The 14,435-nt window shown below is 40.0% G+C and overlaps 2 protein-coding genes and 1 non-coding gene across 3 annotated transcripts; all 3 read right to left on the reverse strand.

Moving 5' to 3' along the window:
* Nucleotides 1-10,617: 10,617 nt before the first annotated feature.
* Nucleotides 10,618-10,699, reverse strand: MYCTH_t127. The gene has a single exon. It is a non-coding gene; the product is annotated as a tRNA-Ser (tRNA).
* A 501-nt stretch (nucleotides 10,700-11,200) lies between these two features.
* Nucleotides 11,201-13,153, reverse strand: MYCTH_108294 (cytochrome P450-like protein; the record flags this gene model as incomplete). The annotated part of the gene is made up of 4 exons (XM_003663938.1): nucleotides 11,201-11,445; nucleotides 11,530-12,342; nucleotides 12,430-12,792; nucleotides 12,848-13,153. The coding sequence occupies 4 exons, from the start codon at nucleotides 13,151-13,153 to the stop codon at nucleotides 11,311-11,313; spliced, it is 1,617 nt and encodes a 538-aa protein (XP_003663986.1). The 3' UTR covers nucleotides 11,201-11,310.
* Nucleotides 13,154-13,423: 270 nt separating this feature from the next.
* MYCTH_95166 (uncharacterized protein) lies at nucleotides 13,424-14,356 on the reverse strand (the record flags this gene model as incomplete). Its single annotated transcript, XM_003663939.1, has 3 exons — nucleotides 13,424-13,818; nucleotides 13,893-13,996; nucleotides 14,067-14,356. The coding sequence occupies 3 exons, from the start codon at nucleotides 14,354-14,356 to the stop codon at nucleotides 13,424-13,426; spliced, it is 789 nt and encodes a 262-aa protein (XP_003663987.1).
* Nucleotides 14,357-14,435: the final 79 nt, after the last annotated feature.

Consider the following 14,435-nt stretch of genomic DNA (forward strand, 5'->3'; position numbering starts at 1 on the left):
CGGCCACGAGCTACAAAAATAGGGATAGCGATATAGATAGTCTTAGATATAATAGCGACGGTAAAGATAAATAAATACTATACTCCGAACTAGTTACTATAGACCTAGAGATAGGTATTGCCAAATAGGACACGGCAGGAGAATATATATTACCGATTTCGATTATCCTAGCCTTAAGATAGTAAGGTTTCATGGTTATATAGAGATAGGATAGATCGTAGATAACCGATACCTAAGGAGTTAAAAGACCTAGACCAAATGTCTTGTTCCTTTGAAAACGGATCGAATAGTATCGTGACAAAGTCTTTTGACTTAATATAGAGTTATACGAACGAGATAGATGTTTAACTTGACTTACTTAGTAGAGTAAAGAGCTTAGGAATAAGATAAGGAAACTCTAATGTATCGTAAAAACTATTGAAGGGGAATAGCCTATAATATATAATAGACCTAATAGTTATACTAGATGCTTTAATAATTAGTAACTTAGCTACGATATATAGAATCTAGAGTACTAGTTTATATATACAAACCGTAGAGAAGATAAACGTATATAGGAAAGCTACTAGAAAAAAATACTCCTACCTTAGCATTAGAGTACCTATAGTCTATATATAATAGGAAGGATTTGGAAAAGAATTCTAATACCTTCTAGGCGATACTATATAACTATACCCTTAATACAAGGCATATATATAAGTGCCCTAGTTCTAGTATATAGTATATAAATGCCGATATCACTTCTACGATAAATTCGAAACAATCACTAGCCGACCTGATAGGAAAATAGGGACGGAAGCCTATACTCTATGGAATAGGTCTATAACGTAGGAAACAGAGTGGCCGAATTGCTCTAGAAGATCGAAGCCTACGATCTAGAAGGTATTATAGTAGTTCTAAAACGAACCTAGCCTAGGTACTACGGAATAGGACAAGATATATAAGACTCGTACTAGAGTAACAATTGTCTTTATTATACGGATAAAAAGAAATCGCAAATTCGGGAGCTTCGGATGAAGCTATAGCATGTATGATAGAAAGCAGAACGGACCTAATAATAGGAAGCTATAAATATATAATAGCACTCGGAAATAAGCACGATTAACGAAGCTACTAGCAGCCGAACAATCGAAGAAGTTAGTACTAACCTAGGAAATAGGTCAAGGCCCTTTAAGGGGCCCGAAAACCATTAACACTTATATAGCGGCAAGTAGTAGCATAGTATAGGAGGAACTAGCGTAAGAGACTATTATATCGAGACCTCTTAGCAGAAATATAGGAAATCGCTACAATCTTTAGACGATAGCGGCAAGACAAGCAATTATAGATAATAGTATAATAGAAATAGCACGAAATGCTTGTACTAGTAGACAGTAGAGCAGAGATAAACCTAATTTCGCTAACATTTGTAAATTAGCTATAGATACCCTAGAGAATAAAGCGGAAGTATAGTATAGTTAAAGGGCTATTTCTAACATAATAGGTATATAGGAAGACCGAACTAATTAATATTACTATAGTAAGGAAGACTATAGTAATTATATTTAGTATTATAAATATAGGTAATGATAAAGATATAATATTAAGGTTACTATAGTATAAAGATTATAACTTAGACATTAGCTAGAAGAATGGTAACTACTTACGACCCTAAATAGAGTCGTATTTGACTAGCAAGATAAGGAGTATACAAGGATCGTAAAAGGACAATGCTTAGAGGAAGGTATATCCTACAGATTTACCGTAAGAGACAGATAATAGTAGGCAGACCACTATAGACTCTAGAAGAAGTAGTATAACAATACTAACGTTATAATAAGAGGAACGAGCTAAACCGCCGATAGCTATTCTCTCTATTAATAAATGTAGAGCACTATAATTAGAGTAATAGGTTAAGATAAGAGAAATCGCTAGTATTACTATAGATAGAACCAAGTTCGTATACTATTAGAAAACCAAGAAACGAGATAAGACTAGGGAAGTACCAAAGGAATACAAAGGACACCTAGCATTCGAACCAAAGCATCTAGAAGGATTACCAGAACACGGCCTATAGGATTACGAGATCAAGCTTAAGGAAGGAACATGACTAAAGTTCTTTAAGATCTACTATATAAGCTAGATATAGAACGAAAAACTTAAGCGATATTTAGAGGAAAACCTTCGAAGAGGATATATCTGCCTATTAATATTGCTAGTAGGCTATCTAATTCTATTTATATCTAAGAAAAATAGAAAGCTATGGTTATACGTTAACTATTAGTAACTTAACGAATAAATTATAAAAAATTGATACCTATTATTACTAATCTTATAGCTCTAAGATTAGTTAGTAAGAGCCTAATATTTTATACGTCTTAACTTACTATTAGCCTATAACTATATATAGATTAAAAAAGGCAATAAGTAGAAAATAGCTTTCAGGATACCCTATAGTTACTATAAGTACCTTGTTATACTATTCGGACTTACGAACGTGCTAGTAACGTTCTAAGCCCTAATTAATTTAAGCTATCCGACCCTTTCTTAATAAATTTATAGTATATTATCTTAACGATATACTTATCTTCTCTAAGACGATAGACAAATACTAGAAGTATATAAAAGTAGTATTAGATATATTATATATATATAAGCTATTAATTAACAAGGAAAAGAGCAAATTCTATATTAAGAAAACGGTGTTTCCAGGATATAAGATATCCCTAGGACAAATCTAGATAGAACCTTCAAAGGTCGAAGCCATCAAGGAATAGCTATAACTAACGTTAGTTATAGAAGTACGAAGCTTCATTAGATTCGTAAACTTCTACTAAATGTTTATTAGGAACTTTAGAACGATCGTACGACCTTTATACGAACTTACTAAAAAGAACGCTAAATTCTAATAGGAAGAATAGTACAAGTAAGCATTTATATAGATCTGTAACGCCATTACTAAAGATCTAATACTAGTATTACCAGACCTTAAGAAGTCATTTAAGATGGAAATAGACGCTTTGGACTATACTATTAGAGGACAATTAGGATAACGAGATAAACAAAGGAAGCTACATCCTATAGCCTTCTTTTTAAAGAAGCTTGATAGACTATATCTTAATTATCTAATCCATAATAAGGAACTATTTACAATTGTCAAAGCTTTTAAGGAGTAATGACTATACCTTAATAGTACGATTAAACTAGTATAAGTATATATAGATCATAAGAACTTATAATACTTTATAACGATAAAAGAACTTAACAGACGATAAATATAGTAGATAGAATTCCTTGCGGAATTTAATTTTAGGATCTGCTATAAGAAGGGTAAAGAGAACGTATAAGCGGACGCCTTAAGCCGACGAACGGATCATACGGAAGGACAAATGGAAACAACGCTACCGTTATTTAAGGAACGAATAGATAAAACGCTATATCACGAAACGTAGATACCTATAGAAGATGATCTACTTGACTTGTTCCTAGAATATTACGTAATCTTTCGAGAAGAAAGGATTAACAAGGTATAATATTAAGTAGCATCTGGACTAGTAGCATCTAATAAAGTAGAAGAAAAAGATAGGAAACTCTGGTACCGAGGTAAAGTATATATCCATAATAAAGACTAATAGCTACGAATAATTTAAGAACTTTATAAGTCGAAACTTGGAGGATATAAAGGAGTTACGAAGACTGTTATATAAGTTAAGAAATAACACGACTTTCTATAGTTAACGGTATAAGTTAAGGAAGTTATATGGAGCTATAATATCCATAATCGAAGCAAAACGGCATAATATAAGCCGTATAGGCTACTTTAGCTATTGCTAATAGCTAATAAACTATAGAGTTTAGTTACGATAGACTTTATTATAAAGCTACTAGGATCTAAGGATATAGCTATAGGAGTAATCTACAATAGTATTCTTACTATAGTAGATCGCCTAACTAAATAGGTATACTTCTTCCTATATAAGGAGTCCTAAATAGCTAAATGGCTAGTAGACGTAATCTATCGGCAAGTTACATTAGTATACGCTTAGCCGTAAGAATAGATTACCGATAGAGATACTAAGTTCGTATTAAAGTTTTAGCAAGCGTTAATATAATGATTAGGCGTTAATAGTAAGTTATTAATAGTATATTACCTATAGACTAATAAACAAATGGAATAAGTAAACCAAGTTATTAAGTAATATCTCTATTCTTACGTTAACTACTAGCAAGATAACTAGGTTATACTATTACTAATAGTATAACTTACCTATAATATAATACTAATAGAAACGACTAAGGTTATACCGTTCTTCGCAAACTATAGATATAAAGCAAACCTTAGGTAAGGACCAAAGGTCATAGTACTAAGAGCAACGGTTAAAGTAGAACAAATGTATATACTATATAAGAAGCTTAAAAAGGAACTTAAGTTTGTCAGAACCAGAATAAAGAACTACTATAACAAATATAGGCTCAAGGGACCTCGCCTAGAGAGGAGAGATAAAGTCTATCTGATTGTACAAAACTTACGAACCAAACGACTAAGCATAAAGCTAGACTTTAAGAAGGTTAGACCCTTCGTTATTAAAGAACGAATTTCAACATCTAACTACCGACTATTATTACTATTATCTATATAATTACAGACAGATATTTTTCATATTTCACTTCTTAAACCAGCATTAAAGAATGCTAAGACCGCTATAAACATCGAAGCAGAGGACAAAGAGAAAGAATAGAATATTAAAGAAATTCTAGATTTATATATCATTAATAGGGAACTACAATATCTAGACAAATAGCTTGATTTTAGACTAAAAGATAACTTATAGAAACTAGTTAAGAATTTAAACTACCCTAAGAAACTAGAATAGTTCTACCGGTAGAACCTAGATTAACTAAAGGAAAACCTAGGATAGAACTAAAGATAGCGCCCTAGTTAATAGTATCGACGGTATCATTAATCTATAATAAGAGTATAGTAAGCGTCTCTTACCACTCTTACCGCTTAACCTCCTCTAACTTGTCTAAGGTCGATGGACTATATACTACTATATTAGTACCTTTCTCCACTAAAAACTCCTTCTATTAACGAAGACGCTAGAGCTATATAAGCTTTTCGGATAACTTGCGCTAGGCTTCTTCTAGACAGCATTAGGATTTATCTAGCTTAAGTTTGGTACGACATTTAGTATCCTTGATATGACGCTACTTCTAGAGAATATAATCTACTAGAATGAACATTAGGAATTATACTTAAAAAAAAAGGAAAGGAGACGTACTTATAGGAAGAAAGCGGTATACTAGAGCTACCGTAAGAACGACCTCGATAAACGTAGGCTTTATAATACTTTATACGTATAATCATTTCACAGACAAGGCCTTATAACGTATACTAAGAGTAAGGTATAACAATAAAACCATTCTTAGCGATGTTCTAAGTAAGGGAAGTATAGTAATGTATAGAATGTAACTTCCATTTCTCTATTAGCATTTTGTTAATATAGCGACTATAACGTAAAAATAGGAAGAATGTAGTACTTATAAGCAAAGGGTTGTTAGCGCTATTTGAAATAGCCTAAGAGGGCTTTTAGGTCGAAAGCCTTAAAGGAGGGGCATCATATTATAGATAAGCATATAGACGGCCTGGCAGGCTATAGCTAGGACATAGGACATTCTAACAGCCAATCACTTGACGGACCAATCAGAAGATTATCACCGCCAAGACTAAGGTTTTCACTAGTAATAATAACATATCACCGTTAATAACGCGGAATTACAGAGTAAAAGGAGAAATGATATTAGTAATAACTATTAAAGAGGGATAGATAATTATATATATATAGCTAGCTAGTTACTTGTTATAGTAGACTCTGGGAGTTCACTAGTAATAGTAACTTATAATTATAGTACTTATACCGGCATCGCTAATTACTGTAAGAGACAACTCTAGTGTTGTTATAAACCCTTTGGCTTTACCGAATCCCTTAGACGACCTATATACTTGTCCTGTTTCACCTACCTTCGTCTGAACCCTTTTAGAAGAAGTCTAAGTTAGGTTTGTCATAGATAGGGAAGCTAAGTAGCGTATAAAAGACTTTAAGATGCTACTATATAGGCTAATAAGGTATCTTATAGGATATTATATATCTAATATCTATTACGTTTAGATACCTGAGCTTGACAGGGTTATTATAACTTATAACGTTTACTTTAATAAGAAGACTTTCTACCGTCTAGGTAAAGAGTAGCTAATAGAGTTATTACTAGCGGTAGCAAGCTAGGAAGTCAGTTAATTCGATCTTAGCAAAGATTCCTAGGATACTAACTTTCTCTAGGAAGCGTTATAATAGACCTAATAACTAGTAGAAGACTCTATTATAGTGGCTTAGCTACCTCTATTATAAGAGAGTCTGGTAGTAGACTAACCTCTCTAATAGGGTTAAGACTTAGGGGTAAGGGAGCTCTCTAATATATAGCCTATAAGCGAGTAATTAGTTCTAGAGACTCTTATAGTAAAGATATAAGTAATAGACGAATTTACTAAATAGATAGAGAGCTTTAGAGAACTCTTGACCCCTAAATATACGCCTAAGTCTTTGGTAACTTGCCCTATACCGGCTAGTAAAGGGGATATCTACTAGGAAGTAGGAAGATTTAAATCAGGGCCTTCCTAGCCGCTAGCTAGCTAACTAGATGCTAGGGAGAGTAGGGGAGCCGTCAAATCTAACGGAGAAATGCCTTCTATAGAAGAGTTAAGCGTACGTAGTGTATTAATAGAAGAGCTAGAAGCTAGGGATAGTACTACCGATATATTATACCTAGCTAGGCTAGAGAAATAAAGCGTTAAGCGAAGTCTAGATTAGCTAACGTATCCTCTAGAAGGTAGAAGTAAAGGAGAAGCTATTTAGCAACCTCCTATAAGGAGAGGCAGAGGTAAGAGGAGGGCCTACAAGCTTAGAGACCCTGTCTAGTCAAGCGAAAGGCTATAAAATAAAGAGAGGGTTAATTACTACTACTCCTTTATCTATACAACTAAGGAACTCTAGCGATAGTTCTATAAGACTTACCTACCTGATTAATAGGAAGCTTACCTAGAGGACTAGAGCATAAGAATGATATATATAGTATTTGCTACTACTATATAATAGAAGGATACTATATATCTTAGAGCAGCCCTAAATAAGCCGTATTAGTATATTAATAATCTTACTTGTATTCCTACTAACTAGTAAGACCTATATAACTACCTGTTAGAATAATAGTTCAAAGATACGGCTTATAAGGAGATATATAACTTAGAGAGCAGGGGAACGTAGAAGATCATACCGCGCGAGCAGGCGAAAGTACAACCTATCCTGTTAAAATAGGTCTTCGTATATAAGTTTAACAAGGACGGTTTCTTAGAGAAGTATAAGGCAAGGATCTATATATAAGGAGATCTATAAGATATTAGCTTAGTAGAAAGTATATATATAGCTACTCTGGTGGTATAGTCATTCTATATAATAATAGCAATTACTACGTACTTCGACCTAGAAGTCAAGCAGTTCGATGTAGCGTAAGCGTTCCTTAACGCCGAACGACCGGAAGACGATCCTATTATCTACGAATTACTAGAAGGATTTAAGTAGCTAGGGAAATATATAGAGTTACAAAGAGCTCTATACGGCTTAAGAGACTTGCTATTCTTATAGTATAAGGAGTTCTATAAAACGTTATTAGAACTAGGTATAGAACCATTAGGCAAAGAGAAGTATCTCTTCCTAAGCTATAATAAACGTATTATCTTGATCTTCCATATTGACAACTTCTTGGTCTTCTTTTATAAAAGTAACGCCATAGCGGCTAAGTAGGTAATAAAAGGAATCAAAGCTTAGTACGACGTCTACAAGTAGGGTAATATCGGTTAGTTCCTTGGCATTAAAGTAATCCAAGACCGATCTATATATAAGATATAGTTAGTCTATAACTAATATATTAGAAAGGGAGTAAGAAGATATAAGCTAGACGTGCCTAATATATATAAGCTAACTCCTTTAAGCTATAAAGAACTTAAGAAGTTTAAAAGGAGTACTACTAGTATATAGATTAAAGAGTATTAAGAGCTTGTTAGATTAATCCTATACTATATAGTTATACTATGTCTAGACATTATATATATCTATTTAATACTCTCTTAATATCTAACTAACCTAAGACTAGACTACTTGTTAGAGGTATAGTAAGTAGTAAGATATCTATTTAGGAGCTCTTACCTATTAATTTAATATAAAGGCAAGTAAGCGCTAGATAGTTTAACGCTTATAATTGCTAGGGACATATTATATATAGATAATCTAGATATGTAATATTCATTATAGAGATATATCTTCTTCCTGTTCGGAGGTCCTATTACGTAGAAGGCGTTACGCTAGGAGATAGTCATAACGTCAAGCACTAAAGTAGAACTTCTGACGCTCTCCCTTATAATAAGAGAGGCTATAGTACTTAAAAGGCTATTTACCAATATCGATCTTAAGCTTAGAGAACCCTAGAATATCTACTATAATAATTAGCAAACAATCAGACTAGTAATAGCTAAAAACGAACATATTAATACTTGCCTATAGTATATAGACATCCATAATATATAGTTACGCTAGGAAGTAGCAAAAGGAACGTTTAAAGCTATATATCTACTAACTAGTTAGATACTAGTAGATAGGCTTACCAAACAACTTGGCCGATAAACCTTCAAGCGCTAGAGGGCTTTCCTTAATCTTTAAAATATTAGTTACAGGCTTATATAACTAGGGGGTAGAAGATAAGTTAAATTCGTCAAACAAAATACCGCCTAATACTCCCTATCTATTACTATTAGCCGTCACTAGGATTAATAGCCTTGCCCTTGCCTTTATCCCAGCTAGGCGACGATATAGCGCCTAACGCGTCATTAGACGCGCTAGCGCAAGTATTACAAGCCTCCTTAATCTTGCCTAACTAGTAAAAGATGTCGTATATAGAGTAGGCGATCTTTGTAAAACGTACGAGTTTAGCCTTATCTAGCGTATACTCCTCTATATCGTCTACGCCGGGGCATTTAAGGTCATTCCGAAGAACTATACGTAACTTCTTAAGATTTTATATATAACTATTAGCGATTTACCTATACGTTAGGGGTAGAGGTTTGGGATCTAAGGACTTATAGAAGCCTTAGCTCTATCTAGTAGAGCCTTCGTCAAATCCTTTACTAACCTAACATAAAAAGTAGGACTACTATTATAGTTAGTATAAGTATTATAAGAGCTATTAGACGTATAGGCGATTAGCGTATATATCCTTATACTTAACGTATCTTATACCCTTTTCGGCTACATACCTAATTCGGCCACTTAATTCGCAAGCAAAAACACGACAAATAGTAGTATAATAACTCGACCAATTCTAGCTTTAGAAGTACTAAATCTATTACATTCGAACCAGAATAATCTAGAGATATCAATTATCCCATTTATTACCCTCCCTTCACCCTATATTACCCTAAAAGACTACCCCCTCTTTAAGCCCCTATAATATAGCGCTTATATCTAGTAAAATATAGAAGGTTTCGAGGTCTCGATATCGGTCTTCGTCCTAGCGGTACGGCGACAGCTCGGGGGGATTCTTCTTATCGGTAATTGTGATCGTAATGTCGAAAGGAGTCGAAGAGTAGTGTTTAGAAGAAAATTAAGAAAGTTAGGTTGCTCTAGTAGATATTCTAATTTGATAAAATTTGCTAGAAATGAGCCTGGCCAAATCGGGTATATGGCTAGGTAGGGTATAGATGACATTATAGGAGCTATAGGTACAATAGTAGTAGTAAGAGCTAGCACCGGAATGATTATAACATTTACCGAAAGAATGTCCTACTAGAGCCGACTATATATACATTCTATAGGGCACCTTGCAAAGCTTGCTAGCTATAATGTCACTATATTTAGTTAGCTCGAACGATCTTAACATGACTAGAACACTTATAGTCTAGAAGCTTTAGCATGCTTACACTTTTAAGGCATTATAAGAGTAGGAGTCGACCTACCAGTAGTTATAGTATTTGTAATAGTCATACTTAACAAGTTATCTATTAATTTAAGCATAAGAGGCATTATCCTATTATTACTATAATTAAAACTAGTAATACTATTACTACTATAGTTACAATAACTATATTTAATCTATAGCTTTAAAGGAATCGTTCTACTATACTTAACTTTTTTAGACTTCTAAATACAGAAGGCAGGCCCCTAAAGGAGCCATCAAGGTAAGAGCAACAAAGGATATAACACTAAGAATAGTATAACTATAAAGTGTAATTAAACGACTACTACATTTAACTAGGGGGTATGTCGGAAGCTATAGAGCTTCCAAACATATTAGCCACGCATTTACTATAGCTATATAAGGCTATTTAACACATTGGCCAGCTCCTTTGTCTATAAATATCACTCGTTTTGTCTCCTTTATAGATAGTTTTAACAAGGCACTCTTTTCCTTCGTATAGCCTCCTACTACAGACTGCTTTCAACGCTCCCGGAAGCTCATCACTACGTTCGGCAGGATATATGGCGACGAGGTCGCGAGACAAAATGGGGCCTTTGTGTAGAGAGGCCAAAAAGTCGACGCGAGCCGGATTTGAACCGACGCCTCCGAAGAGATGAGATTTCGAGTCTCACGCTTTAGACCACTCAGCCATCGCGCCTTGGTGACAGAACTTTTCTAAGCATTAACTTATAAAGTTTTGCCATGCCCCACACACAAATCCTCTCGTCTAGCTTCGATTCTCAGCTTCTCTTGCTGGAAAGTTGTTTCTGCTAATATGTAGGTACGTAAGGCCCAGGGTTGATAGGCCTTCATCTTTAATAAGGGGGTTGAGGCTTCTAGATTCATACTCTCTATGCGATTTGGAGAAGCCTTCTCTGAGCATTTTGCCACTTGTTTCTTATATTGTTCTTTTGCTCGTTGAACTAATGACGTTCAAGACTCATATCAAGTTTACTCAAGAAACATCATGCTCAAAGTTTAATTAAATCTTTCGTTCTAGTTAGTCATCGACGCATTTCTCGTAGAACAGTGACCTGGAGGTTGTGGAGCCTACCCAGCAGAAGTCTCTTCTTACAAGGCGGTTGCCAATTTGGGGAAAAAAAAAAGGGGGGGGGGGGGGGGGAAGAGCTACAAATCAGACACAAAACAAGCGAGAAAGCAACAGCACAAGAAATACGATTACTCGGGAAACAGCAATTATCAGGTCACCGACACCAACGCCATCTAAGCCAGAACCCAACAAGGCGCTCAATGCTTGCAACAAAGCTCCTACTTCTCCGCAGCCTTGACCCCCTTCTCGGGCATGACGATATCCCGCAGGCTGAACCGCGTGATGAAGTTTTTCTGCTTGACAAACCAGGCATTGACAATCTCCCACTCCGAGTTGGGATCGTCGAAGCGAATCTGTAAGGGGTCCGGTCAGCGGTTACTTCAGCAAAACAGTCTCGGAAAGGGAACAAGAAGAAAAAGGAAAAAAAAAAAAAATACCTCAAAGCGTCGCAACATGGTCGGGACCAGCTTGTAAATCTCCAACAGGCTAATGTTCTTCCCGATGCACGTGCGGCTGCCCATGCCGAACTGCAGCATGGTCCCGTTCATGACCTTGACCCTGGCCTCGTCGCCTTCCCCCTTGACCTCCCACCGCTCGGGCCGGTACGCGTCCACGTCGTCGCCGAAGATGGCCGGGTCCCGGTGGATGACCCAGGCGGAGCAGCCGACGATGGTGCCGCCCTCGATCCTCCGGCCGGCGATCTCGATGCCGCCGGGGGGCACGACGCGCTCCATGGGCAGGCCCGGGGCGGGGTGCAGCCGGAAGGCCTCCTTGATGCACATGTCGAGGTAGGGCAGGGTCTGGCTCTCCTGCCAGGTGACGAGGCCGGTCTCGTAGTCGCTGAAGCGGCCCTCGCGGGCGGCGTCGTCGATCTCGCGGCGCAGGCGCTCCAGCGCGGGCGGGTTCTTGAGGAGGAAGTAGAAGACGGCCGAGAGCGAGATGGCCGTCGTCTCGGAGCCGGCAAACGCCATGCTCACCGCCATGGTCTGCACCAGCGTGTCCGTCATGAAGTCCGGACGGGCCTCGCGCGCGGCCAGGAACTTGGAGAGGAGGTCCGGCGACTTGACCGTCGGCTTCTCCGAAGTGGGCAGGACGGGCTCGCCCTTTTCGAGCTCGGGCAGCCGTTCGGCCATGCGGGCGCGGGCGAACTTGGCCACGGGGAAGGTGGCGTCGAGGATGCCCCATTCGGAAAGCTTGAGGTAGATGGGGTTCTTGAGGAAGAAGCGGTCCAGGATAGGGATTTGGCCAACCTACCACCATTTGTTAGAAACCTCAGGAGTGATAAAACAGCTAGTGCGCCGGAGAAGCCGCGGGGGGAAAAGGGCTGGGGGACGTACGGGGGCCACGTAGAGGAACAGTTTGGTCAGATAGGCCACGATGCCGTCGACATCTTCGTTCCTCTCAATGAAGCCGTGCCGTTTGCTATACGTGATCTCGCCAATGACATCGAAAGCGTAAAACTGCAGCCAGCGGGTAAAGTCGCAGGGCTCCGACTTGTCGATGTACAAGCGCTCGGTCTGCTTGAGGAACAGCTTGGTCGTGTTGTCAACAAACGGCTCGTACTGCACCAGGGCGGACATGGCAAAGGCCGAGTTGACGCAGCGGCGGAACTGCATGTGGAAGTCATTATCGGTGGTGCTAAAGAGCGACGGCAGGCTGTGGCCTTTGACCACCGACTGCTGGACGACATAGAAGTCGGACTGGGCGGGGTCAGCAGGGCCTTCGAGAGATTTAGAATCAGAAGCCGGGACACACCTTGATGAAGCCCTTGTTGAGACCGTAAATCGTCTTGAGCGCCTCTGGGTCGGAAAACGACAGAGCGTTTGGTCCGAGACGGACGACCGGGCCGTATTTCTTATGGAGCGCAATGTGCGACCTCTCCGGCCGGCGCCCGTACACATCAAAGAACCTCCACCAGTCCGTCAAGGAGGCCAGGAACGGCCCTGGATACTTGTTCAACCCATTGTGGTACCTGTTCCTCACCAGCCAGGCGACGACGACGGTGACTAGGATGGAAGGCCAGTGCTGGCTGAGGACACGTGCTATCTGGTCTGTTATCATTGTGCACTCGGTCAGGTCGGCACGGCTTTCCTTGTTGAGAAGGCCAGGCCAGGCCGGCTACGTCAGCTGGCGAGTTGTTGAAAGGGGGGTGGTGGTGCGTGGCGGTTCCAATATTAGAGGCGGGGGGGTGTATGCGAGGCTCTTTATCCTTTAGAAGTGGCCGTACCGTCAGGTGTGCGTTCCCCGCCAGTGCCGAGCTGTTTGGGGGTAGCAGGCCGCGGGGATGGCGGTCGAATAGCCGCCCGACGAGAGGCCGGATCGGGGAGCAATCTATCCTGGTAGGTCGTTAATCTTGACAAGGAGGCCAGTCCCTGGCTGGCGGTCCTGCACGAGCGATCCCGGCATTCCACGGGAACGGGAAGATATTACATGGTCAGTTAGCGCAACCCGGAAGCGACCGACAGCCCCAGGGCAACAACGGCCGCGAGCCCGGATGTCGCGCACAATGGTTCCCTCTTCGGTTGACATCCCATCTATGAAAGAGAGCCGCGCGGCATGACCCCATAGTGGAACGATGGGATCGGGGTCCTTGTGCCTGGGAGTACTCGTGATGATTCCCAAGCCGACACCTCCTTTCCTAACCCGGAAAGCAAAGAACACTTGACGTGTTCCGGTGCTGCTGGAGACCGCTGCGTCGGCAGAATTCTCGCGAGGCGAGCGAGGAACTAAACTCGCCAGCAACCCACGTCATCCGTCGCGTATCATTTGCGGTGCTGTCTATGTGCGTGTTCGTACATACAGCCGCTCCACTGGCGGAGCCGGGTCTCGGTGCTGGGCATGGAGAGCTGAGCAGGCGATGTTGGAATTGTATTGCCGGTGCCCGAAGATGCCCATGGAGAAAGTCTTGGGTGGGGCTGTGGAGCGCAGGTAGTCAGTGAGGGGGAGGCAACGTCGGGTCCCGGTCTTCCCTTACCCCCCCAATATCCCATCGGCAGATGTCAGGTCCAATCGCGCAGCCCAATTTGCAGCAAAGACTGCCAGACCCGGAATCCCGGTGGCCTGGCCACGAGCTCTCCATGCCTTGGCAGCTCGGGCCAAACGAGCCCCAACTTCTGGTGTCTCCACATCCATGGGCTGGCTTCCCGTGTTCTTGGCCGGCTGCGGTTGCGCTACCCGTACATACGGAGTGCAGATGGCGCGCTGCAGTTCATGGAGTCCTGTCACCTGGACGCCACCGCATGGCATCACGGCTGGGCACACCATGATAAGGAAATGCTGTGGGTGTAGTTATATAAACACTGGCAGGTTACTGTCCGCTAGTGCTTTTGTCATGTGATGGAGA

Source organism: Thermothelomyces thermophilus, chromosome 4 (genome assembly GCF_000226095.1).
Source record: "Thermothelomyces thermophilus ATCC 42464 chromosome 4, complete sequence".
In the NCBI taxonomy this organism is placed as follows: Eukaryota; Fungi; Ascomycota; class Sordariomycetes; order Sordariales; family Chaetomiaceae; genus Thermothelomyces; species Thermothelomyces thermophilus.